This window comes from Scyliorhinus torazame, chromosome 12 (genome assembly GCF_047496885.1).
Source record: "Scyliorhinus torazame isolate Kashiwa2021f chromosome 12, sScyTor2.1, whole genome shotgun sequence".
Lineage (NCBI taxonomy): Eukaryota > Metazoa > Chordata > Chondrichthyes > Carcharhiniformes > Scyliorhinidae > Scyliorhinus > Scyliorhinus torazame.
The window spans coordinates 80633520-80657657 of record NC_092718.1 but is presented as its reverse complement, the minus strand read 5'-3'; the positions used below and the strand labels follow the sequence as shown (position 1 = coordinate 80657657).

Genomic DNA, 24138 nt, shown 5'->3' with positions numbered 1-24138 from the left:
TGGACATCAACCTGCCAAGGAACTCCTCTATCACACACAACTGTTTATTAAAATCACCAACATGGTTACCGCAAAGTGTTTTTGCAAATCTCACTTCCTTGGACTTCAAAATTTGCCCATAATATAGAGAGTTATTGAAGTCTGTGTACACTCACGTTCCACAGTGATGGTTATGGACCCTTCCACTGCTCCATGTTCATTCTCTGCCACACACTCATAGTCTCCAGTGTCCCTGGGTGTAACGTGAGGAATCACCAACCACAGCTCATTGCTGGAACTTGTTCTGTTCATTGTGACATTAAGGTGTCTCCACGTCAGGTTAGAAGCTGGGAAGCTCTCGACAGAGCAGATTATCACTGTAGAATTCCCCTCAATTATATTGATCGATGAAGCATCAATAATATCAAGAGAAGTTATTGAGAGATTCTGTGGTGGATCTAAAAACAAATAAAGATCAGTGAAATTACATTGGCTGTGAAATACTTGGGGAGACCCTGAGAATGTGAGTCATAGATCATACAATTTACAGTGCAGAAGGAAGTCATTCAACCCATCGGGCCTGCACCGGTCATTGAAAAGAGCACCCTCTGAAAGGTATAACATCAATGTAGGTTTCTTCACCATAAAGCACGTACTCCAGACAGACTGTTCAGGACTGAGGGAGTGCTGCACTGAGAGAGGGCCCGAACTGAGGGGGTGCTGTACTTTTGGAAGGTCAGAACTGAGAGATCATTGCACTGTCAGAGGGTTAGAACTGAGGGAGTGCTGCACTGTCAGAGGGTCAGTACTGAGGGAGTGCTGCACTGTCAGAGGGTCAGTACTGAGGGAGTGCTGCACTGTCAGAGGGTCAGTACTGAGGGAGTGCTGCACTGTCAGAGGGTCAGTACTGAGAGAGTGCTGCACTGTCAGAGGGTCAGTACTGAGGGAGTGCTGCACTGTCAGAGGGTCAGTACTGAGGGAGTGCTGCACTGTCAGAGGGTCAGTACTGAGGGAGTGCTGCACTGTCAGAGGGTCAGTACTGAGGGAGTGCTGCACTGTCAGAGGGTCAGTACTGAGGGAGTGCTGCACTGTCAGAGGGTCAGTAGTGAGGGAGTGCTGCACTGTCAGAGGGTCAGTACTGAGGAAGTGCTGCACTGTCAGAGGGTCAGTACTGAGGGAGTGCTGCACTGTCAGAGGGTTAGTACTGAGGGATGCTGCACTGTCTGAGAGTCAGTACTCTGGGAGTGCTGCACTGTCAGAGGGTCAGTACTGAGAGAGTGCTGCACTGTCAGAGGGTCAGTACTGAGGGAGTGCTGCACTGTCAGAGGGTCAGTACTGAGGGAGTGCTACACTGTCAGAGGGTCAGTACTGAGGGAGTGCTGCACTGTCAGAGGGTTAGTACTGAGGGAGTGCTGCACTGTCTGAGAGTCAGAGTGCTGCACTGTCAGAGGGTTAGTACTGAGGGAGTGCTGCACTGTCAGAGGGTTAGTACTGAGGGAGTGCTGCACTGTCTGAGAGTCAGTACTCTGGGAGTGCTGCACTGTCAGAGGGTCAGTACTGAGGGAGTGCTGCACTGTCAGAGGGTCAGTACTGAGGGAGTGCTGCACTGTCAGAGGGTCAGTACTGAGGGAGTGCTGCACTGTCAGAGGGTCAGTACTGAGGGAGTGCTGCACTGTCAGAGGGTTAGTACTGAGGGAGTGCTGCACTGTCTGAGAGTCAGTACTGAGGGAGTGCTGCACTGTCAGAGGGTCAGTACTGAGGGAGTGCTGCACTGTCAGAGGGCCAGTACTGAAGGAGTGCTGCACAGTCAGAGGGTCAGTACTGAGGGAGTGCTGCACTGTCAGAAGGTCAGTACTGAGGGAGTGCTGCACTGTCAGAGGGTCAGTACTGAGGGAGTGCTGCACTGTCAGAGGGTTAGTACTGAGGGAGTGCTGCACTGTCTGAGAGTCAGTACTGAGGGAGTGCTGCACTGTCAGAGGGTTAGTACTGAGGGAGTGCTGCACTGTCAGAGGGTCAGTACTGAGGGAGTGCTGCACTGTCAGAGGGTCAGTACTGAGGGAGAGCTGCACTGTTAGATGGTTAGTACTGTGGGAGTGCTGCACTGCCTGAGAGTCAGTACTCAGGGAGTGCTGCACTGTCAGAGGGTCAGTACTGAGGGAGTGCGGAACTATCAGAGGGTCAGTACTGAGGGAGTGCTGCACTGTCAGAGGGTCAGTACTGAAGGAGTGCTGCATAGTCAGAGAGTCAGTACTGAGGACGTGCTACACTGTCAGAGGGTCAGTACTGAGGGAGTGCTGCACTCTCAGAGGGTCAGTACTGAGGGAGTGCTGCACTTTTGGAGGGTCAGTACAGAGAGAGTGTTGCACTGTCAGAGTGTTAGTACTGAGTGAGTGCTGCACTGTCAGAGGGCCAGTACTGAGGAAGTATTGCACTGTCAAAGTTTGTACTGAGGGGGTGCAGCACTGTCAGAGGGTCAGTACTGAGGGTGTGCTGCGCTGTCAGAGATTCAGTACTGAGGGAGTGCTGCACTGTCAGAGAGTCAGTACTGAGGACGTGCTACACTGTCAGAGGGTCAGTACTGAGGGAGTGCTGCACTCTCAGAGGGTCAGTACTGAGGGAGTGCTGCACTTTTGGAGGGTCAGTACAGAGAGAGTGTTGCACTGTCAGAGTGTTAGTACTGAGTGAGTGCTGCACTGTCAGAGGGCCAGTACTGAGGAAGTATTGCACTGTCAAAGTTTGTACTGAGGGGGTGCAGCACTGTCAGAGGGTCAGTACTGAGGGTGTGCTGCGCTGTCAGAGATTCAGTACTGAGGGAGTGCTGCACTGTCAGAGATTCAGTACTGAGGGAGTACTGCACTGTCAGTTGGTCAGTACTGAGGGAGTGCTGCACTGTCAGTGGGTCAGTACTGAAGGAGTGCTGCACTGTCAGAGAATCAGTACTGAGGGAGTACTGCACTGTCAGTTGGTCAGTACTGAGGGAGTGCTGCACTGTCAGAGGGTCAGTTCTGAGGGAGTGCTGCACTGTCAGAGGGTCAGTACTGAGGGAGTGCTGCACTGTCAAAGGGTTAGTACTGAGGGAATGCTGCACTGTCAGAGGGTCAGCACTGACGGATGCTGCACTGTCAGAGGGTCAGTGCTGAGGGTGTGCTACACTGTCAGAGTGTTCGTACAGAGGGAGTGCTGCACTGTCAGAGGATCAGTACTAAGGGAGTGCTGCACTGTCAGATGCTCAGTCCTGGGGGAGAGCTGCACTGTCAGAGGGTCAGTACTAAGGGAGTGCTGCACTGTCAGAGGGTCAGTACTGAGGGAGAGCAGCACTGTCAGATGGTCAGTACTGAGGGAGAGCAGCACTGTCAGATGGTCAGTACTGAGGGAGTGCTGCACTGTCAGATGGTCTGTACTGAGGGAGTGCTGCACTGTCAGGGTCAGTACTGAAGGAGAGCTGCACTGTCAGATGGTCAGTACTGAGGGAGAGCTGCACTGTCAGATGGTCAGTACTGAGGGATTGCTGCACTGTCAGAGGGTCAGTACTGAAGGAGATCTGCACTGTCAGTTGGTCAGTACTGAGGGAGTGCTGCACTGTCAGTGGGTCAGTACTGAAGGAGTGCTGCACTGTCAGAGAATCAGTACTGAGGGAGTACTGCACTGTCAGTTGGTCAGTACTGAGGGAGTGCTGCACTATCAGAGGGTCAGTACTGAGGAAGTGCTGCATTGTCAGAGGATCAATACTGAGGGAATGCAGCACTGTCAGAGGGCCCGAAATGAGGGGGTGCTGCACTTTTGGAGGATCAGAACTGAGAGATCGTTGCACTGTCCGTGTGTTAGTACTGAGGGAATGCTGCACTGTCAGAGGGTCAGCGCTGATGGATGCTGCACTGTCAGAGGGTCAGTACTGAGGGATTGCTGCACTGTCAGAGGGTCAGTACTAAGGGAGTGCTGCACTGTCAGATGCTCAGTCCTGGGGGAGAGCTGCACTTTCAGAGGGTCAGTACTAAGGGAGTGCTGCACTGTCAGAGGGTCAGTACTGAGGGAAAGCAGCACTGTCAGATGGTCAGTACTGAAGGAGTGCTGCACTGTCAGAAGGTCAGTACTGAGGGAGTGCTGCACTGTCAGAGGGTCAGTACTGAGGGAGTGCTGCACTGTCAGAGGGTTAGTACTGAGGGAGTGCTGCACTGTCTGAAAGTCAGTACTGAGGGAGAGCTGCACTGTTAGATGGTTAGTACTGTGGGAGTGCTGCACTGCCTGAGAGTCAGTACTCAGGGAGTGCTGCACTGTCAGAGGGTCAGTACTGAGGGAGTGCGGAACTATCAGAGGGTCAGTACTGAGGGAGTGCTGCACTGTCAGAGGGTCAGTACTGAAGGAGTGCTGCATAGTCAGAGAGTCAGTACTGAGGACGTGCTACACTGTCAGAGGGTCAGTACTGAGGGAGTGCTGCACTCTCAGAGGGTCAGTACTGAGGGAGTGCTGCACTTTTGGAGGGTCAGTACAGAGAGAGTGTTGCACTGTCAGAGTGTTAGTACTGAGTGAGTGCTGCACTGTCAGAGGGCCAGTACTGAGGAAGTATTGCACTGTCAAAGTTTGTACTGAGGGGGTGCAGCACTGTCAGAGGGTCAGTACTGAGGGTGTGCTGCGCTGTCAGAGATTCAGTACTGAGGGAGTGCTGCACTGTCAGAGATTCAGTACTGAGGGAGTACTGCACTGTCAGTTGGTCAGTACTGAGGGAGTGCTGCACCGTCAGTGGGTCAGTACTGAAGGAGTGCTGCACTGTCAGAGAATCAGTACTGAGGGATTACTGCACTGTCAGTTGGTCAGTACTGAGGGAGTGCTGCACTGTCAGAGGGTCAGTACTGAGGGAGTGCTGCACTGTCAGAGGGTCAGTACTGAGGGAGTGCTGCACTGTCAAAGGGTTAGTACTGAGGGAATGCTGCACTGTCAGAGGGTCAGCACTGACGGATGCTGCACTGTCAGAGGGTCAGTGCTGAGGGTGTGCTACACTGTCAGATGCTCAGTCCTGGGGGAGAGCTGCACTTTCAGAGGGTCAGTACTAAGGGAGTGCTGCACTGTCAGAGGGTCAGTACTGAGGGAGAGCAGCACTGTCAGATGGTCAGTACTGAAGGAGTGCTGCACTGTCAGAGGGCCAGTACTGTGGGAATGCTGCACTGTCAGAGGGTCAGTACTGAGGGAGTGCTGCACTGTCAGAGGGTTAGTACTGAGGGAGTGCTGCACTGTCTGAGAGTCAGTACTGAGGGAGTGCTGCACTGTCAGAAGGTCAGTACTGAGGGAGTGCTGCACTGTCAGAGGGTCAGTACTGAGGGAGTGCTGCACTGTCAGAGGGTTAGTACTGAGGGAGTGCTGCACTGTCTGAGAGTCAGTACTGAGGGAGTGCTGCACTGTCAGAGGGTTAGTACTGAGGGAGTGCTGCACTGTCAGAGGGTCAGTACTGAGGGAGTGCTGCACTGTCAGAGGATCAGTACTGAGGGAGAGCTGCACTGTTAGATGGTTAGTACTGTGGGAGTGCTGCACTGCCTGAGAGTCAGTACTCAGGGAGTGCTGCACTGTCAGAGGGTCAGTACTGAGGGAGTGCGGAACTATCAGAGGGTCAGTACTGAGGGAGTGCTGCACTGTCAGAGGGTCAGTACTGAAGGAGTGCTGCATAGTCAGAGAGTCAGTACTGAGGACGTGCTACACTGTCAGAGGGTCAGTACTGAGGGAGTGCTGCACTCTCAGAGGGTCAGTACTGAGGGAGTGCTGCACTTTTGGAGGGTCAGTACAGAGAGAGTGTTGCACTGTCAGAATGTTAGTACTGAGTGAGTGCTGCACTGTCAGAGGGCCAGTACTGAGGAAGTATTGCACTGTCACAGTTTGTACTGAGGGGGTGCAGCACTGTCAGAGGGTCAGTACTGAGGGTGTGCTGCGCTGTCAGAGATTCAGTACTGAGGGAGTGCTGCACTGTCAGAGAGTCAGTACTGAGGACGTGCTACACTGTCAGAGGGTCAGTACTGAGGGAGTGCTGCACTCTCAGAGGGTCAGTACTGAGGGAGTGCTGCACTTTTGGAGGGTCAGTACTGAGGGAGTACTGCACTGTCAGTTGGTCAGTACTGAGGGAGTGCTGCACTGTCAGAGAATCAGTACTGAGGGAGTACTGCACTGTCAGTTGGTCAGTACTGAGGGAGTGCTGCACTGTCAGAGGGTCAGTTCTGAGGGAGTGCTGCACTGTCAGAGGGTCAGTACTGAGGGAGTGCTGCACTGTCAAAGGGTTAGTACTGAGGGAATGCTGCACTGTCAGAGGGTCAGCACTGACGGATGCTGCACTGTCAGAGGGTCAGTGCTGAGGGTGTGCTACACTGTCAGAGTGTTCGTACAGAGGGAGTGCTGCACTGTCAGAGGATCAGTACTAAGGGAGTGCTGCACTGTCAGATGCTCAGTCCTGGGGGAGAGCTGCACTGTCAGAGGGTCAGTACTAAGGGAGTGCTGCACTGTCAGAGGGTCAGTACTGAGGGAGAGCAGCACTGTCAGATGGTCAGTACTGAGGGAGAGCAGCACTGTCAGATGGTCAGTACTGAGGGAGTGCTGCACTGTCAGATGGTCTGTACTGAGGGAGTGCTGCACTGTCAGGGTCAGTACTGAAGGAGAGCTGCACTGTCAGATGGTCAGTACTGAGGGAGAGCTGCACTGTCAGATGGTCAGTACTGAGGGATTGCTGCACTGTCAGAGGGTCAGTACTGAAGGAGATCTGCACTGTCAGTTGGTCAGTACTGAGGGAGTGCTGCACTGTCAGTGGGTCAGTACTGAAGGAGTGCTGCACTGTCAGAGAATCAGTACTGAGGGAGTACTGCACTGTCAGTTGGTCAGTACTGAGGGAGTGCTGCACTATCAGAGGGTCAGTACTGAGGAAGTGCTGCATTGTCAGAGGATCAATACTGAGGGAATGCAGCACTGTCAGAGGCCCGAAATGAGGGGGTGCTGCACTTTTGGAGGATCAGAACTGAGAGATCGTTGCACTGTCCGTGTGTTAGTACTGAGGGAATGCTGCACTGTCAGAGGGTCAGCGCTGATGGATGCTGCACTGTCAGAGGGTCAGTACTGAGGGATTGCTGCACTGTCAGAGGGTCAGTACTAAGGGAGTGCTGCACTGTCAGATGCTCAGTCCTGGGGGAGAGCTGCACTTTCAGAGGGTCAGTACTAAGGGAGTGCTGCACTGTCAGAGGGTCAGTACTGAGGGAAAGCAGCACTGTCAGATGGTCAGTACTGAAGGAGTGCTGCACTGTCAGAAGGTCAGTACTGAGGGAGTGCTGCACTGTCAGAGGGTCAGTACTGAGGGAGTGCTGCACTGTCAGAGGGTTAGTACTGAGGGAGTGCTGCACTGTCTGAAAGTCAGTACTGAGGGAGAGCTGCACTGTTAGATGGTTAGTACTGTGGGAGTGCTGCACTGCCTGAGAGTCAGTACTCAGGGAGTGCTGCACTGTCAGAGGGTCAGTACTGAGGGAGTGCGGAACTATCAGAGGGTCAGTACTGAGGACGTGCTACACTGTCAGAGGGTCAGTACTGAGGGAGTGCTGCACTGTCAGAGGGTCAGTACTGAGGGAGTGCTGCACTTTTGGAGGGTCAGTAGAGAGAGAGTGTTGCACTGTCAGAGTGTTAGTACTGAGTGAGTGCTGCACTGTCAGAGGGCCAGTACTGAGGAAGTATTGCACTGTCAAAGTTTGTACTGAGGGGGTGCAGCACTGTCAGAGGGTCAGTACTGAGGGTGTGCTGCGCTGTCAGAGATTCAGTACTGAGGGAGTGCTGCACTGTCAGAGATTCAGTACCTTGGGAGTACTGCACTGTCAGTTGGTCAGTACTGAGGGAGTGCTGCACCGTCAGTGGGTCAGTACTGAAGGAGTGCTGCACTGTCAGAGAATCAGTACTGAGGGATTACTGCACTGTCAGTTGGTCAGTACTGAGGGAGTGCTGCACTGTCAGAGGGTCAGTACTGAGGGAGTGCTGCACTGTCAGAGGGTCAGTACTGAGGGAGTGCTGCACTGTCAAAGGGTTAGTACTGAGGGAATGCTGCACTGTCAGAGGGTCAGCACTGACGGATGCTGCACTGTCAGAGGGTCAGTGCTGAGGGTGTGCTACACTGTCAGATGCTCAGTCCTGGGGGAGAGCTGCACTTTCAGAGGGTCAGTACTAAGGGAGTGCTGCACTGTCAGAGGGTTAGTACTGAGGGAGTGCTGCACTGTCTGAGAGTCAGTACTGAGGGAGTGCTGCACTGTCAGAGGGTTAGTACTGAGGGAGTGCTGCACTGTCAGAGGGTCAGTACTGAGGGAGTGCTGCACTGTCAGAGGGTCAGTACTGAGGGAGAGCTGCACTGTTAGATGGTTAGTACTGTGGGAGTGCTGCACTGCCTGAGAGTCAGTACTCAGGGAGTGCTGCACTGTCAGAGGGTCAGTACTGAGGGAGTGCGGAACTATCAGAGGGTCAGTACTGAGGGAGTGCTGCACTGTCAGAGGGTCAGTACTGAAGGAGTGCTGCATAGTCAGAGAGTCAGTACTGAGGACGTGCTACACTGTCAGAGGGTCAGTACTGAGGGAGTGCTGCACTCTCAGAGGGTCAGTACTGAGGGAGTGCTGCACTTTTGGAGGGTCAGTACAGAGAGAGTGTTGCACTGTCAGAATGTTAGTACTGAGTGAGTGCTGCACTGTCAGAGGGCCAGTACTGAGGAAGTATTGCACTGTCAAAGTTTGTACTGAGGGGGTGCAGCACTGTCAGAGGGTCAGTACTGAGGGTGTGCTGCGCTGTCAGAGATTCAGTACTGAGGGAGTGCTGCACTGTCAGAGAGTCAGTACTGAGGACGTGCTACACTGTCAGAGGGTCAGTACTGAGGGAGTGCTGCACTCTCAGAGGGTCAGTACTGAGGGAGTGCTGCACTTTTGGAGGGTCAGTACTGAGGGAGTACTGCACTGTCAGTTGGTCAGTACTGAGGGAGTGCTGCACTGTCAGAGAATCAGTACTGAGGGAGTACTGCACTGTCAGTTGGTCAGTACTGAGGGAGTGCTGCACTGTCAGAGGGTCAGTTCTGAGGGAGTGCTGCACTGTCAGAGGGTCAGTACTGAGGGAGTGCTGCACTGTCAAAGGGTTAGTACTGAGGGAATGCTGCACTGTCAGAGGGTCAGCACTGACGGATGCTGCACTGTCAGAGGGTCAGTGCTGAGGGTGTGCTACACTGTCAGAGTGTTCGTACAGAGGGAGTGCTGCACTGTCAGAGGATCAGTACTAAGGGAGTGCTGCACTGTCAGATGCTCAGTCCTGGGGGAGAGCTGCACTGTCAGAGGGTCAGTACTAAGGGAGTGCTGCACTGTCAGAGGGTCAGTACTGAGGGAGAGCAGCACTGTCAGATGGTCAGTACTGAGGGAGAGCAGCACTGTCAGATGGTCAGTACTGAGGGAGTGCTGCACTGTCAGATGGTCTGTACTGAGGGAGTGCTGCACTGTCAGGGTCAGTACTGAAGGAGAGCTGCACTGTCAGATGGTCAGTACTGAGGGAGAGCTGCACTGTCAGATGGTCAGTACTGAGGGATTGCTGCACTGTCAGAGGGTCAGTACTGAAGGAGATCTGCACTGTCAGTTGGTCAGTACTGAGGGAGTGCTGCACTGTCAGTGGGTCAGTACTGAAGGAGTGCTGCACTGTCAGAGAATCAGTACTGAGGGAGTACTGCACTGTCAGTTGGTCAGTACTGAGGGAGTGCTGCACTATCAGAGGGTCAGTACTGAGGAAGTGCTGCATTGTCAGAGGATCAATACTGAGGGAATGCAGCACTGTCAGAGGCCCGAAATGAGGGGTTGCTGCACTTTTGGAGGATCAGAACTGAGAGATCGTTGCACTGTCCGTGTGTTAGTACTGAGGGAATGCTGCACTGTCAGAGGGTCAGCGCTGATGGATGCTGCACTGTCAGAGGGTCAGTACTGAGGGATTGCTGCACTGTCAGAGGGTCAGTACTAAGGGAGTGCTGCACTGTCAGATGCTCAGTCCTGGGGGAGAGCTGCACTTTCAGAGGGTCAGTACTAAGGGAGTGCTGCACTGTCAGAGGGTCAGTACTGAGGGAAAGCAGCACTGTCAGATGGTCAGTACTGAAGGAGTGCTGCACTGTCAGAAGGTCAGTACTGAGGGAGTGCTGCACTGTCAGAGGGTCAGTACTGAGGGAGTGCTGCACTGTCAGAGGGTTAGTACTGAGGGAGTGCTGCACTGTCTGAAAGTCAGTACTGAGGGAGAGCTGCACTGTTAGATGGTTAGTACTGTGGGAGTGCTGCACTGCCTGAGAGTCAGTACTCAGGGAGTGCTGCACTGTCAGAGGGTCAGTACTGAGGGAGTGCGGAACTATCAGAGGGTCAGTACTGAGGGAGTGCTGCACTGTCAGAGGGTCAGTACTGAAGGAGTGCTGCATAGTCAGAGAGTCAGTACTGAGGACGTGCTACACTGTCAGAGGGTCAGTACTGAGGGAGTGCTGCACTGTCAGAGGGTCAGTACTGAGGGAGTGCTGCACTTTTGGAGGGTCAGTACAGAGAGAGTGTTGCACTGTCAGAGTGTTAGTACTGAGTGAGTGCTGCACTGTCAGAGGGCCAGTACTGAGGAAGTATTGCACTGTCAAAGTTTGTACTGAGGGGGTGCAGCACTGTCAGAGGGTCAGTACTGAGGGTGTGCTGCGCTGTCAGAGATTCAGTACTGAGGGAGTGCTGCACTGTCAGAGATTCAGTACCTTGGGAGTACTGCACTGTCAGTTGGTCAGTACTGAGGGAGTGCTGCACCGTCAGTGGGTCAGTACTGAAGGAGTGCTGCACTGTCAGAGAATCAGTACTGAGGGATTACTGCACTGTCAGTTGGTCAGTACTGAGGGAGTGCTGCACTGTCAGAGGGTCAGTACTGAGGGAGTGCTGCACTGTCAGAGGGTCAGTACTGAGGGAGTGCTGCACTGTCAAAGGGTTAGTACTGAGGGAATGCTGCACTGTCAGAGGGTCAGCACTGACGGATGCTGCACTGTCAGAGGGTCAGTGCTGAGGGTGTGCTACACTGTCAGATGCTCAGTCCTGGGGGAGAGCTGCACTTTCAGAGGGTCAGTACTAAGGGAGTGCTGCACTGTCAGAGGGTCAGTACTGAGGGAGAGCAGCACTGTCAGATGGTCAGTACTGAAGGAGTGCTGCACTGTCAGAGGGCCAGTACTGTGGGAATGCTGCACTGTCAGAGGGTCAGTACTGAGGGAGTGCTGCACTGTCAGGGTCAGTACTGAAGGAGACCTGCACTGTCAGAGGGTCAGTACTGAGGGAGAGCAGCACTGTCAGATGGTCAGTACTGAGGGAGTGCTGCACTGTCAGAGGGCCAGTACTGTGGGAATGCTGCACTGTCAGAGGGTCAGTACTGAGGGAGTGCTGCACTGTCGGGGTCAGTACTGAAGGAGTGCTGCACTGTTAAATGGTCAGTACTGAGGGATTTCTGCACTGTCAGTGGGTCAGTACTGAAGGAGATCTGCAATGTCGGAGCGTCAGTACTGAGGGAGTGCTGCACTGTCAGAGGGCCAGCGCTGATGGATGCTGCACTGTCAGAGGGTCAGTACTGAGGGATTGCTGCACTGTCAGAGGGTCAGTACTGAGGGTGTGCTACACTGTCAGGGTCAGTACTGAAGGAGACCTGCACTGTCAGAGGGTCAGTACTGAGGGAGAGCAGCACTGTCAGATGGTCAGAACTGAGGGAGTGCTGCACTGTCAGAGGGTCAGTACTGAAGGAGATCTGCAATGTCGGAGCGTCAGTACTGAGGGAGTGCTGCACTGTCAGAGGGCCAACGCTGATGGATGCTGCACTGTCAGAGGGTCAGTGCTGAGGGTGTGCTACACTGTCAGAGTGTTCGTACTGAGGGAGTGCTGCACTGTCAGAGGATCAGTACTAAGGGAGTGCTGCACTGTCAGAGGATCAGTACTAAGGGAGTGCTGCACTGTCAGATGCTCAGTCCTGGGGGAGAGCTGCACTGTCAGAGGGTCAGTACTAAGGGAGTGCTGCACTGTCAGAGGGTCAGTACTGAGGGAGAGCAGCACTGTCAGATGGTCAGTACTGAAGGAGTGCTGCACTGTCAGAGGGCCAGTACTGAGGGAGTGCTGCACTGTCAGAGGGCCAGTACTGAGGGTGTGCTGCTCTGTCAGAGGGTCAGTCCTGAGGGAGTGCTGCACTGTCAGAGGGTCAGTACTGAGGGAGTGCTGCACTGTCAGGGTCAGTACTGAGGGAGTGCTGCACTGTCAGAGGGTTAGTACTGAGGGAGTGCTGCACTGTCTGAGAGTCAGTACTGAGGGGGTGCTGAACTTTTGGAGGATCAGAACTGAGAGAGACCTGCACACAGGTGATTTGTTTTGCATGAATTTTTAAGCCAAGTTCCAGCCTCCTCTCCCAATAAGATGTAAATGACCCCATGATAGTATTCATTGCGGAGATCTCTCTTGCCAATTTTTATCAGTCAAAAGGAAATGTTCTGGTTGTCTGCATATTGTTGTTTGTGGGATCTTGCAGTGCATAAGCATGAAAGATACCCATACTTACATTGCACAGTGTGTATGAGGGTCCGCTCCGATGAAACAGATGGATATCTCAGTCTGCAGGTGAGATTTTGTCCGTGGTGTTTGAGTGATGGGGTCAGGCTCAGAACAGTAGTGTAGGTCAGAGTGACGCCATGCTGAGTTACTGTGTTTGAGACTGATCCAGGTACATCAGTAGGAGTGTCCCAGGTTAAGACAGGTGCTGTTCCATTGCACGTTGTATTGAAGATGCAGCTTATGTCCACACGCTTTCCTTCAATAATTTTAGCAGGGGATATCCTGTGTTTATCTGTGAAGTCTAACACACACATGATCGTTTTAGATAAATATATATAAATTGAAACATCAGTTCAAATAGAAATGACAGTCCCACAAGAGAAAGCCTTTTTACAAGGATGATATCGGAACAGTAAAATTACAATGATCATTGAAGAATTTCCTATTTTTAGACTTGGTGAAGTTCTGCCACTCAGCTTAGTGCATTTTCACTCAGTGACGCTTGATTTGACCGCACTGGGTGAGGGCGGAGGAACAGCTCACAGCTCGGGGAGAACAGGTTCATCACTTTGTCCACAATCTGCCAAAGTTAAATTAAATCCTGTTCCCAGCAGGGCAGGAACGATTTGAAACTATCTTGGAAACAGGTGATCAGGTTATTCTTCACATTGCTGTATGTGGCAGCTTCCTCTGCATAAGTTAACCGCTGTGACTTCTACATTGCACTGTGACTCCACTTTAAGAATAACTTCACTGACTTTCATTATCTGCGGGGCGACCTGAGATAGTGAAAGGCTGTGGGATCTTTCTGTGCACAAAATGGCTGTTGTGTTTCCCACATTACAGCAGTGACTACAGTTCAAGAATTATTTCACTGTCTGTGAATCGATTTGGGATGTTCTGAGGTGGTGAAAGGCGCTATAGAAATGTGAGTTTTTCAGCAATATGTAAGACTTTTAAACAGGATTGAAGAGATCGATGGGAGTGGATAACCTGATAACAGTGATGGGCACAGTCAATACATTTAATAATTAATATTAAAGTGAGTATTAGAGGTTGCTTTCGGCCTGAACTGGAAGCTATCATCAGGTTATTGATAATCAGACAGTGTTATAATAAGCTGTGTTTTGTGTTAATGTGTAAACGTCACAGTTTGTGTTATTTCCCATTGAGTATATGATGTGAATTGTTGAGTAATTAGAACACAGCACTTACCAGAAACGTGAAGCCGGGTTACAGGATAGTAGTTGTATTTATCCTGGTTGTTAAATTCTATTCTGAAAAGATAAGGTCCTGCATCTTCCCGTGTGATGTTGTTTATCATCAGGGAACAGTCTCCGTCTTTCAGGTCTCCAGACAGCCGGGTCCGACTGCGGAATCTTGGTGACTCGTGTTTGTGATCCTTGGAGTGAAAGATTATAGACAATGTGCCCCATTCCTCGTTATTAAACCAGATTCCGACTCGTGGTTCGTTTGCCAGATGTGACGGATAACTGTAGTGACATGGAATCTATACACACAAACCTTCCTGCGCTGTCACCTCTTCTGGATTGTGGCCTTTCCACTCTTGTGACAATCCGACTGGGGAGACAAATATCAATAGGGCACAGTCAATACATTTAATCATTGATATTAACGTGAGTATTAGAGGTTGCTTTAGGACTGAACTGGAAGCTCTCACCAGGCCCTCAATGTCAACAGAATCTATTTCAATCCTAATTAAAAGGATTCCCAAACTGGGTTCCATGGAACCCATAGGTTCCGCAGGCCTCTGTAGGGATTCCGCAGGAACCCTGTAGCGATTCCCACGGTCAGTTCGACTGCAGGTCCCGAGACGAGCTGAGGCAGGTAGGGCCGAGAGATGGGTGAGGATGAGAGTGGGTGAGGGTGAGAGTGATTGAGGGTGGGATGTAGTGATCTCTGTATGTGCAATTACATAAGGGGTTCATGTATAATCAGTAGCACCAGATGATCACTCGAGAGCCGGACCAACAGGGGTATAAAAGCAACCACATTGGATCTCTGGCTCTCTCTTTTGGATGTACTGTGACCAGGACAGGAGTATCAGATTAGCTCAGATGGTTAGTGTAGTCAAGCATAGTTACTGTAGTTAGATCTTGTTAACCTTATCACTAGTATCAATGTTAAAGTAAAGAACTCACACAATTATTGTTATAGTTACTCAATAAACCTTTTGTTACCACTGGACGAGTTCGAGTCTTCTTCATCGAGATTCAGAAGACCTCATCAGTAACCAAGGTTTGAGTAACACATATTACACTCCGTAGTATAGCAAAACACACAAAGAAGTGTAATAAAAGATGATACAGGAATGGAATAAAAGAGGGGGACTCCCAGTGGTGACATGTAGGTGGAGGTGGAGGTATTTGCCTGTAACCAAGATGGCTTCTGCTAGAGTTTCTGGTTATTGAACTTTTATGCCCTGTTTCAGGGGTAGTTTGTGAATGAGTTGGTGTGGTAAGTTATAAGGAAGACGGAGAATGTTGAAGACCCAGAAAAAGGATGTTGGAAAGAAGGGGGTGAGCAAAAGGCGCCATCGAGCGAGGCTGTGAGTCCTGCAGGAGTAAAGATGACGGGGCCGTGTCGTTGGGTGGGGCCGCTCCCGTCATGGTGGAAACTCTGAGCGAGGTGACGTCGGTGGAGTTTGTGAGGCTTTTTGCCAAACATATGCAGGTGTTTCGGAGGAATATGATGGCATCGCTTAAAGAATGGGTGGAGGAGGCAATTGCCCGGGTAAAGGCGGCAGTGATGAAGACGTCGGTTGAGATGCGGGAGCAAGGAGTGATGTTGAAGGGGATGGAGGAGGCATTGACACAACATAGCGACCAGTTCACCTTGATGGGAGAGGAGCTGCGGAGGGTGGAGGAGGCCAACAAAGGGCTCAGAGCACAGATGGAGGACCTGGAGAACAGGTCAAGGAGGCAAAATCTGAGAATCGTGGGCCTGCCTGAGGGGGTGGAGGGCCCGAGGCCGACCACGTACTTTGCAGAGATGTTTGCGGAGTTGATGGGGGGGGGGGGGGCGAGATTTCTCCTGCTATGAGTTGGACAGAACGCATCAGTTGCTCAGGCTGAAGCCTAAAACGAATGAGCCACCAAGTGCGGTTAGAGTCTGCTTTATGCGATCCATGTGAAGGAGAAGGTCTTGAGCTGGGTGAAGCAGAGATGACAAGTGAAGTGAGAAAATGTTGGTTTACAAATATACCATGACCTGATGGCAGAGCTGGCGAGAAGGCGATTGGCCTTTGGACGGGTGAAGGCGGCATTGTATGGCAGCGGAATGAGATTTGGAGTGGCCTAGCCTGCGAAGTTGAGAGCAAAACTCGAGGGATTTTTATTTTGAGATGGTGGAGGTGGCGGAGGCGTTCATTAAGGCTGTTACTGAGGCTGGGACTGAGATGAGAGTTCGGATTTGAACTTGGTTGGTGGGGACTGGAATTGTTTTTCTAATGGAGGGTTTTCTATTTGATTGGGGTTTTGTTTCTCTATTTCTTGAATGGGGGGTTGGTTTACATTTGTTTACATGTGTTTGGGATCTTTGGCTTTGTTTTTATTTGCCTATGGGTGCGGTTTAGTATTGTTCTTTGATATAAGGGTGTTGTTGGGCTATGTGGGGCCGGATTACTGAGGAGGGGGAGGGGAGGAAGACGGCTCTGACAGGGGTCACCGCACTAGCCAACAAAGTTTGGTTGGGAATGGGAGTGTGTTGGGGAGGGGTCGCAGTCGTTGGGGCCTGGTCGATCACATTTTGATGGACCTGGGAGGTGTGAATGGTGAGGGGAGGGGAATGAGTCTGGGTGAGGTGTTTGCAAGAGAAAGTGGATGAGGGATTCTGGAAGGGATGTGGGGAGCGGTTTGAAGGTAACAAAAGGATGGGGTGGGCCTGGTCGGATGGGCAGGGCCAAGGGTTATGATGATGACAGGTAAGAGGGGCGGGGAGAGACCTCCAGTCAGAATGGTGACGTGGAACGTGAAGGGGTTAGGGGGACCGTTGAAGAGATCGAGAGGCGGAAAGGGAGGGTTGGAGGAGCCGATGGGGAGGAGGAGGAAAGGTGGCGACTGGGAGGATGCAGGGAGGGAAGGCTCGATGGGTTTCCGGTCGAGCTTTATAAAGATTTAAGGATCGACTGGCGGCGTTGATGGTGTGAAATGATGGGTCAGGCTTCTGTCTCGCTGTTGCTTAAGAAGGTCAAGGATCCAGAGGAGTGCAGGTCCTACAGGCCCATGTCTCTGTTTAATGTAGATGCCAAGATACTGGCAAAGGTGCTGGCGTTAGGTTTGCCCAGGTGCCTTGGAAAGGTGATTGGGGATGACCAGACAGGGTTCGTAAAGGGAACAGTTGTCCTTGAATGTGAGGAGGCTGTTGAATATGGTGCTTTCCCTGGCAGAGGGAAGGGAGACGGAGGTGGTGGAGGCGCAGAAGGTAATCGATCGAATGGAGTGAATTTATTTGATGTCGGTATTGGAGAAATTTGGGATTGGGCCGAAGTTTGTGGCATGGGTGCAGCTGTTGTACAAGGGGCTGATGGCAAGCGTGTGCAAGAATGCCCAAATTACCTAACAGCACATCTTTCGGGACTTGTGGGAGGAAACTGGAGCACCTGGACCCACGCAGAACGAGCAGACTCCGCACAGACGGTGACCCAAGCCGCAAATCGAACCTGGGGCCCTGGCGCTGTGAAGCAACAGTGCTAACCACTGTGCTACCGTGCCGCCCATATTTGAATTCAGACAGCTGGTTTAGCACACTGGGCTAAATAGCTGGCTTTTAAAGCAGACCAAGGCAGACCAGCAGCACAGTTCAATTCCCGTACCAGCCTCCCCGAGCAGGCGCCGGAATGTGGCGACTAGGGGCTTTTCACAGTAACTTCATTGAAGCCTACTTGTGACAATAAGCGATTTTCATTTCATTTCACTTCCACAACAAAATGAAAAAATGCAGAGAAGCTATATTCTCAGGAGTGCAAAGTCCAGAACAAGGCGGCAAATACTTAACATTAGAGCTGGTCCGATAATGGTAATGTCAGGAAGCAATTCTTAACACAAAGTGGAGTGCAAATCTGTAACTTCCACCCCGCAGTAATAGAACCCAACACCGTTCAGTAAAAATATTCAAACGCAACACCATCCAGTGTCAATAATCGAACTTAACACCATCCAATATCAATAAGTAAACCTCTTTCAGTATCAGGAATAAAACACCGTTCAGTATAAATAACCAAATTTAACACTCTTCAATATCAACAAACAAACCCAGTTCAGCCTCAGAAGTTAAACACCAGTCAGTATGAGCAGATACCTGGGAACACCATCACTGGAAGATCCCCTCTGAGTCACTCACCTTCCTGACTTGGAAAGATACCAGCCGTTTCCCTCACTGTCCCTGGGTCAAAATCCTGGAACTCGCTCCCGAACAACACTGTGGGTGTCCACACCTCGTGGCCTGCAGCGGTTCAAAAAGGCAACTCAATACCACTTTCTCAAGGGGTAATTAGTGATCGACAATAAATTCTGAACCAGCCAATGACATCCACATCTGGTAAAAATGATTCTTAAAAATTATCAAAAATTAGCACGGTAGCACAAGTACCAGGGTCCCAGGTTCGATTCCCCGCTGGGACACTGTCTGTGCGGATTCTGCACGTTCTCCCGTGTCTGCATGGGTTTCATCCGGGTGCTCCGGTTTCCTCCCACAGTCCAAAGACGTGCAGGTTAGGTAGATTGGCCATGCTAAATAGCCCTTAGTGTCCAAAAAGGTTAGGAGGGGTTATTGGGTTACGGGGATAGGGTGGAAGTGAGGGCTTAAGTGGGTCGTGCAGACTTGATGGGCCGAATGGCCTCCTTCTGCACTGTATGTTCTGTGTTCTGTGTGTTCAGTATCAATGATCAAACCCCATTCAGTATCAATAATGAAACACGGTCCAGTATCAATAATCAAACCCAACACTTCAGAATCAATAATTAAATCCAACACGGTTTTGTGTCAATAATCAAACACCGTTCAGTCTCAATAATCAAACCCATCACTGTTGAGAATAAATAATTAAATTCTATTCACTATCAATAATTATTGTCTCTGTTGCGGGTGGAATTTTCGATTTGGATCAATAACATGAAACACAGATCGCTCTGATTGTCTCGCTGTTTATTTCTGTTTCTATTACAGAAGAAAGATGAGAAAGAACTGGAAATTAAATCTGAGCATGGCCTCAGTCCTGATTCGGAAGATAATGTTTATGAAAGCTGTGAGATTGACACAGATTCTGTGTATGTAAATGTATAGACTGATCATGTTTGACTTGGGCACACTTCAGAAGAATGCAGAACAAAAGGATCATTTGAGTCTCCAAATTACCTCCTGAAAAATCACAGGGCCTCCTCTCTTTCAACGTTTCCGATGTTATATGCCGTTTGGCTAATTCAACACTTTTGGATTTAGCGCTGGTTTTTGCATTCTAATATTCCCTGTTTCCTCATTCTCATGACTGGCACTGATACACGCTGGCTTAATGCACCAGTGGCTGTGTTTGTTTCTATGTAGCAAGTCCTGTAGTGGAGAGACTTCAATCCCGGGGCCACCCGGCTTTAGAAGCTCTCCACTGAGCTGCTCCACCTCCGAGTAAAAACCACATACCTCAAACCGCCAAAATGGTTTCATGTGGACCTCCTGTTATGGGCCAGGGTTTAGAGAACCCCAAAGTGTATCATGGAGTTCACCTAACCCACAACGTTTAATAGATTGTGGTATGGGGAGCACACGGCCCACTCTACAGGTGTGGTACAGCAGAAATGGAAAAGTATTTTTTAAAGCAAAACAATGTTTATTCTATGAACTCAAATTAACCTTTTTAAATCATACAGTGAACATCTTAGCAACCATCAATTCAAATACAACCCCAAAGAATACAACACTAAGTAATCCTTAATAACTTCCCAAACATCCATAAGACTTAAAAAACACCTTTTAACAGAAGCACAACAGGTTCAAATTCACTACTGCGAGCAGTTACCACTTTGAAAATGCCAAATGAACATTCATAAGCTTGCAGAGATTCATACACATCCTGCTGTGATTTCAGCTTCTCCAAAACTAAAATGAAACCAAACCCACCCTGCAGCAAAAAGCTAAAGCGAAAGTAAAAAGCTGACAGCCCAGCTCCACTCACTCTCTGACATCACTGCAGTAATAAACACCCATTTCTTAAAGGTACTCTCACTACAGATATTTATATACACACCCATTTATGAACACCCATTTCTTAAAGGTACTCTCACGCGACACTCCTGATTGGTACTTCCTGATATAAACTCTCAGCGCGATGCCAGGTACATTGGCCGTATATCCCAGAGATTAGATGATCAATTTGAAGTGCAGATAGGCCGATTATAATAGGCAGATTACAGATCATACGCTACCAGCCTCATCTCGTAAAACTGAAAAGAATTGATCTACAGTTAGATGTGGTTTTGTGATTGGACAGCACTTACTGAACAACCCTGAGTACGCTAATAGCTACACTAAGAACCAACTCAAGATAATTACTGGAGCTCATGACGTGGATCATTTATACTTGCTCGAAGCGACATACATTCACACACAGGGACCCATTATCTGGAAACAAAAGGAATATGTTCAAGCCTTGGACCTATTCTGAATTACCTGCGAGCTTGGGGAGCCTATCGCTGCCTGTAGCTTTCTCAGCGGCAGCTCATCCATCATTCAATTACAAGTGGCGCAGTGCTATTGACGCTGGTCTAGAAATCCACAGACCCAGGGTAGTGCTCTAGGGATCTGGGTTTGATCCTCCTCCTGGAAGGAGGTGGAATTCGAATTGGATAAAAAAAAACATCTGGAATTAAAGATCTAATGACACCATGGTCAATTGTGAAAACCCATTTGGTCACTAATGTCCTTTAGAGTGAAGGAAGATAGGACTAATACTCTTAGGGCAGGAAACCTGCCATCCTTATCTGACTTGACCTTTATTTGACTCCAGACCACAACAATGCGGTTGACTCTAAAATGGCTTTGCGAGATACTCTGTTGTATCTAACTAGGAAGCCCCAAAGGAATGAAATGGGGACAGCCCAGCAGGCATCGACCAAGGCATGGGAAACAACAATGCTTGGTGGAGGGTGCGGTGACCAGCATTCAGAGATTATGTCTTACATTGGCAGGAAGACCAGAGATGCCCTCATTGTTTCCCAGTTCACACACTGGGACCATCATATTGTTCAACAGCTGTACAACCAGCCCCCCACCCCTCAGACGTTTGTGACCCTCTCCGCGACCAAGGGAGGAGGTCTATATGAAACCATTTCATCAGGGTGCTGAATCTGGGGAGTTTTTATGCATGCTTATCATGTTAACGCAGGAGGGTGATGGTGACTCGCAGTGGGGAAAACTCTGATACTTCTCAGCTTTTTGCTTATGTCTGACTCCTGTCTGCTGCCAGGACGCTGACTCTCCGCTCATGTACAGGTAGCGCATGAGGTTCCAGTAGGGGGTCATTTGGGCGTAAGGAAAACTCAAGCAAAAATACAAAAACATTTTATTGGCCTTGACTATATAAGGATGTAGATGAATTTTGCCGTACATGTTACAGATGTCAGGTAATAGGGAAACCTTAAGCAGTAATCAAACCAACACCTTTACTACCCATTCCAGCATTTGAGGAATCATTTACTGTGGCCTGATTGATTGTGTGGGACCCCTGCTGAAAAGGAAATGTGGGAATAGTATCTGTTGACCATTATGGATGTATCTACTAGATTTCTGGAGGCAATTCCATTAAGAAACATTGCATCCAAGAGGGTTTTAGAGGAGTTAACAATTTTTCTTACCAGATATGGACTAGCAAAAGAAATTTTATCGGATCAGGGATCCAATTTTATTTCAAAGTTATTCAAGTAAGTTATGGAAAGCTTAGGACTAAAGTAATTAAGCTCAACTACATATCATCCGGAATCACAAGGGGCATTAGAACAAAAATAAACTTTAAAGACCATGTTGAGGGCCTATTGTCAGAATTATCCAGAGGATTGGGATAAATGAATTCAATTTATACCATTTGCAATTAGGAATGCACCTAAAGAATCATCTAAATTCAGTCCATTCAAATTGTTTTTGGGTCATGAGGCGAGAGGACCACTTAAATTGATCAAAGAGAAATTTGTAAGTCATCTTTCGGAGACGATGTTGTTGGATTATGTGTCAAAATTTAGGCAGAGATTAACTAGGGCTGCTGAGTTGGCTGGAAAACGTTTAAAATTGTCACAACATGTGATAAAAAAAGAGGTGAATAAGAAATCAAAAATTTGTAGTTTTGATAGTGGGGAGAAAGTATTAGTGCTATTACCACAGGTGGGTGAACCATTAAAAACAAGGTTTAGTGGGCACTGTCAAATTGAAAGGAAATTGTGTGGTGAATTATTTGGTAAGAACGCCGGATAGAAGGAAAACTCACAGAGCATGCCATGTTATCCTCAAAAAGTATTTTGACAGAGAAGGAAAGAAGGAGGAAGAAGGAGGAGGTGTTAGTCTTTGTAACTCAAGGAGAAGGGATAACTCCAGATGATTCTGAATTTGACGTTCCTCAAATTAAATTGAATAATGAAGAAGTATTAAGAAATCAGGATAAATTATTAAGTTACCTTGCAGAGGAAAATCAAAATGGCCTAAAAGAGTGATTACAGTCACATGGAGCTGTATGTGGGAATAAATTAGGAAGAACAAAAGTAATTATGCATGATGTAAATGTAGGAAATGCTATTCCAATTAAACAACATCCAGACAGGCCCAATCCACTAAAGTTAGTAAAGGTACAAAAGGAGATTGACAGAATGTTTATGAATGATATAATTGAAGTGAGTTGCAGCAATTGGACCTCACCTATTGTGATGGTACCAAAACCAGCAAGGACACACCAATTGTGTGTGGTCTACAGAAAAGTCAACAAAGCCAGATTCGTACCCCATTCCTTGTTTGGAAAACCGTGTTGAAAAGGTGCGATAAACAAATGTTTTTGACAAATTTGACTTACTTAAGGGACATTGGTAAGTACCTTTATCAGACAGGGCGAAGGACGTTTCGGCTTTCGTGGCGCCAAATGGTGTATATCAGTTTAAATTTATGCCGTTTGGAATGAAAAATGTGCCAGCAGCATTCTAAAGATTAACCAACAAGGTCATTTCTGGATTAAACAGTTGTGCATGTACATTGAGGATTCGGTGGTGTTCAGTCAAAGAAGGAGCATTTGAACCATTTAAAGGAATTATCTGATTGACTACAGGATTGGTGGTAAACTTTGCTAAAAGTGAATTTGCGAAATATCAAGTCACATTCTTAAGCCATATAATTGGACATGGTCAGATTGCCCAATGGAATGTGAAGCCGAAAGCTATTGGGGAGTTTCCAATGCCATCTACGAGGAGAGAAGTTCTCAGAACTCTGGGCATGAGTGGTTTCTACTGGAAATTCAAGCCAATGTTAGCAACGTTGTTGCTCCACTGACTGAACATCTGAAAAAGTGCAGGAAATTTCAATGAATGTCAAAATGTCAGGAGCCAGTCGATAATTTGAAGACTGTGTTAACCACCGCACCAGTGTTGATGACACCTAATTCTGCCAAGTCATTCAAGATGGCAATTGCTGCGAGTGATGTGGGTGTTGGTGCTGTACTGCTGCAGGAAGACGATGAAAAGGGGCAGCACGGTGGAGCAGTGGTTAGTACTGCTGCCTCACAGTGCCGAGGTCCCGGGTTCGAACCGGACCCCGGGTCACTGTGTGGAGTTTGTACATTCTCCCCATGTCTGTGTGTGTTTCACCCCCCACAATACAAATATGTGCAGGGTAGGTGGATTGGCCACGCTAAATTGCCCCTAAATTGGAAAAGAAAAGAATTGAGTACTCTTAATTTCTTTTTAAAAAAGGAAGATGACGAAGGAACCAAAAGGCCTGATTGTTCTTTTTCTTGGAAACTAAATATTTATCAAAACAAATATTCGACCATCGAGAAGGAGACATTGGGTGGGATTCTCTTTCGGACTTCGCCAAAATTGGGAAAGGCGATTGGGCGGAGAATCGGTCATGCAGCCAATTCGTGGCGGGCGTCAGGCGCCTGCCAGATCATCACGCTCTGGTCCTTCGACAGTGGCGTCTACTGTGCATGTACAGGAAACATCGGTTGCATGTCATTAATGGGCCCAACCCAGTATTCTCCAGAACCTGTGTGATGCTCCGACTCCGCTTGGAGGAATTCCCGACGGAGAGTTTCACTTGTGGTTTCATAAATCGGGAAACAGGCACCGTGGCTGGTGAGGGAGAGTGAGGAGGTCGGGCATGCAGAGGTGGGACTGTGGGCTGCTGGTCCTGCCGCTGGCAGGGCTGCGTGGGGGTGGCGGGGTGTGTCTAGGGGATGGGCCGTGTGGTGGTCAGGGTGACCCCCCCTATGGGACCGGGTGTCCGAGCATGGATCACCATTGCCGCAAACTTCAAGGCAGCCATCTTGCTGAGCACCCCACTGACTGTCCACTGTGGGTCGTGCAGAGTGCTACCGGCAATATGGGTGCCCTCACTCACTAACCTC

At 49.4% G+C, this 24138-nt stretch overlaps 1 protein-coding gene across 5 annotated transcripts in view; it reads right to left on the bottom strand.

The window, feature by feature from the left end:
- LOC140386517 (free fatty acid receptor 3-like) overlaps positions 1–24138 on the bottom strand; it is a 152398-nt gene that overhangs the window by 103676 nt on the left and 24584 nt on the right. For 2 of the 5 annotated variants that reach the window (XM_072468916.1, XM_072468919.1), the window contains exons 2-5: positions 17892–17993; positions 13746–14111; positions 12538–12831; positions 156–437 (exon numbers count right to left, since the gene is read on the bottom strand). In XM_072468916.1, coding sequence (XP_072325017.1) covers positions 156–437; positions 12538–12831; positions 13746–13854 — 685 coding nt within the window. In that variant the 5' untranslated portion in view covers positions 13855–14111; positions 17892–17993. Of the gene's footprint in view, positions 1–155; positions 438–12537; positions 12832–13745; positions 14112–17891; positions 17994–24138 lie in introns of those variants that run through there. The other 3 variants (XM_072468917.1, XM_072468918.1, XM_072468915.1) reach the window with 2 other exon arrangements.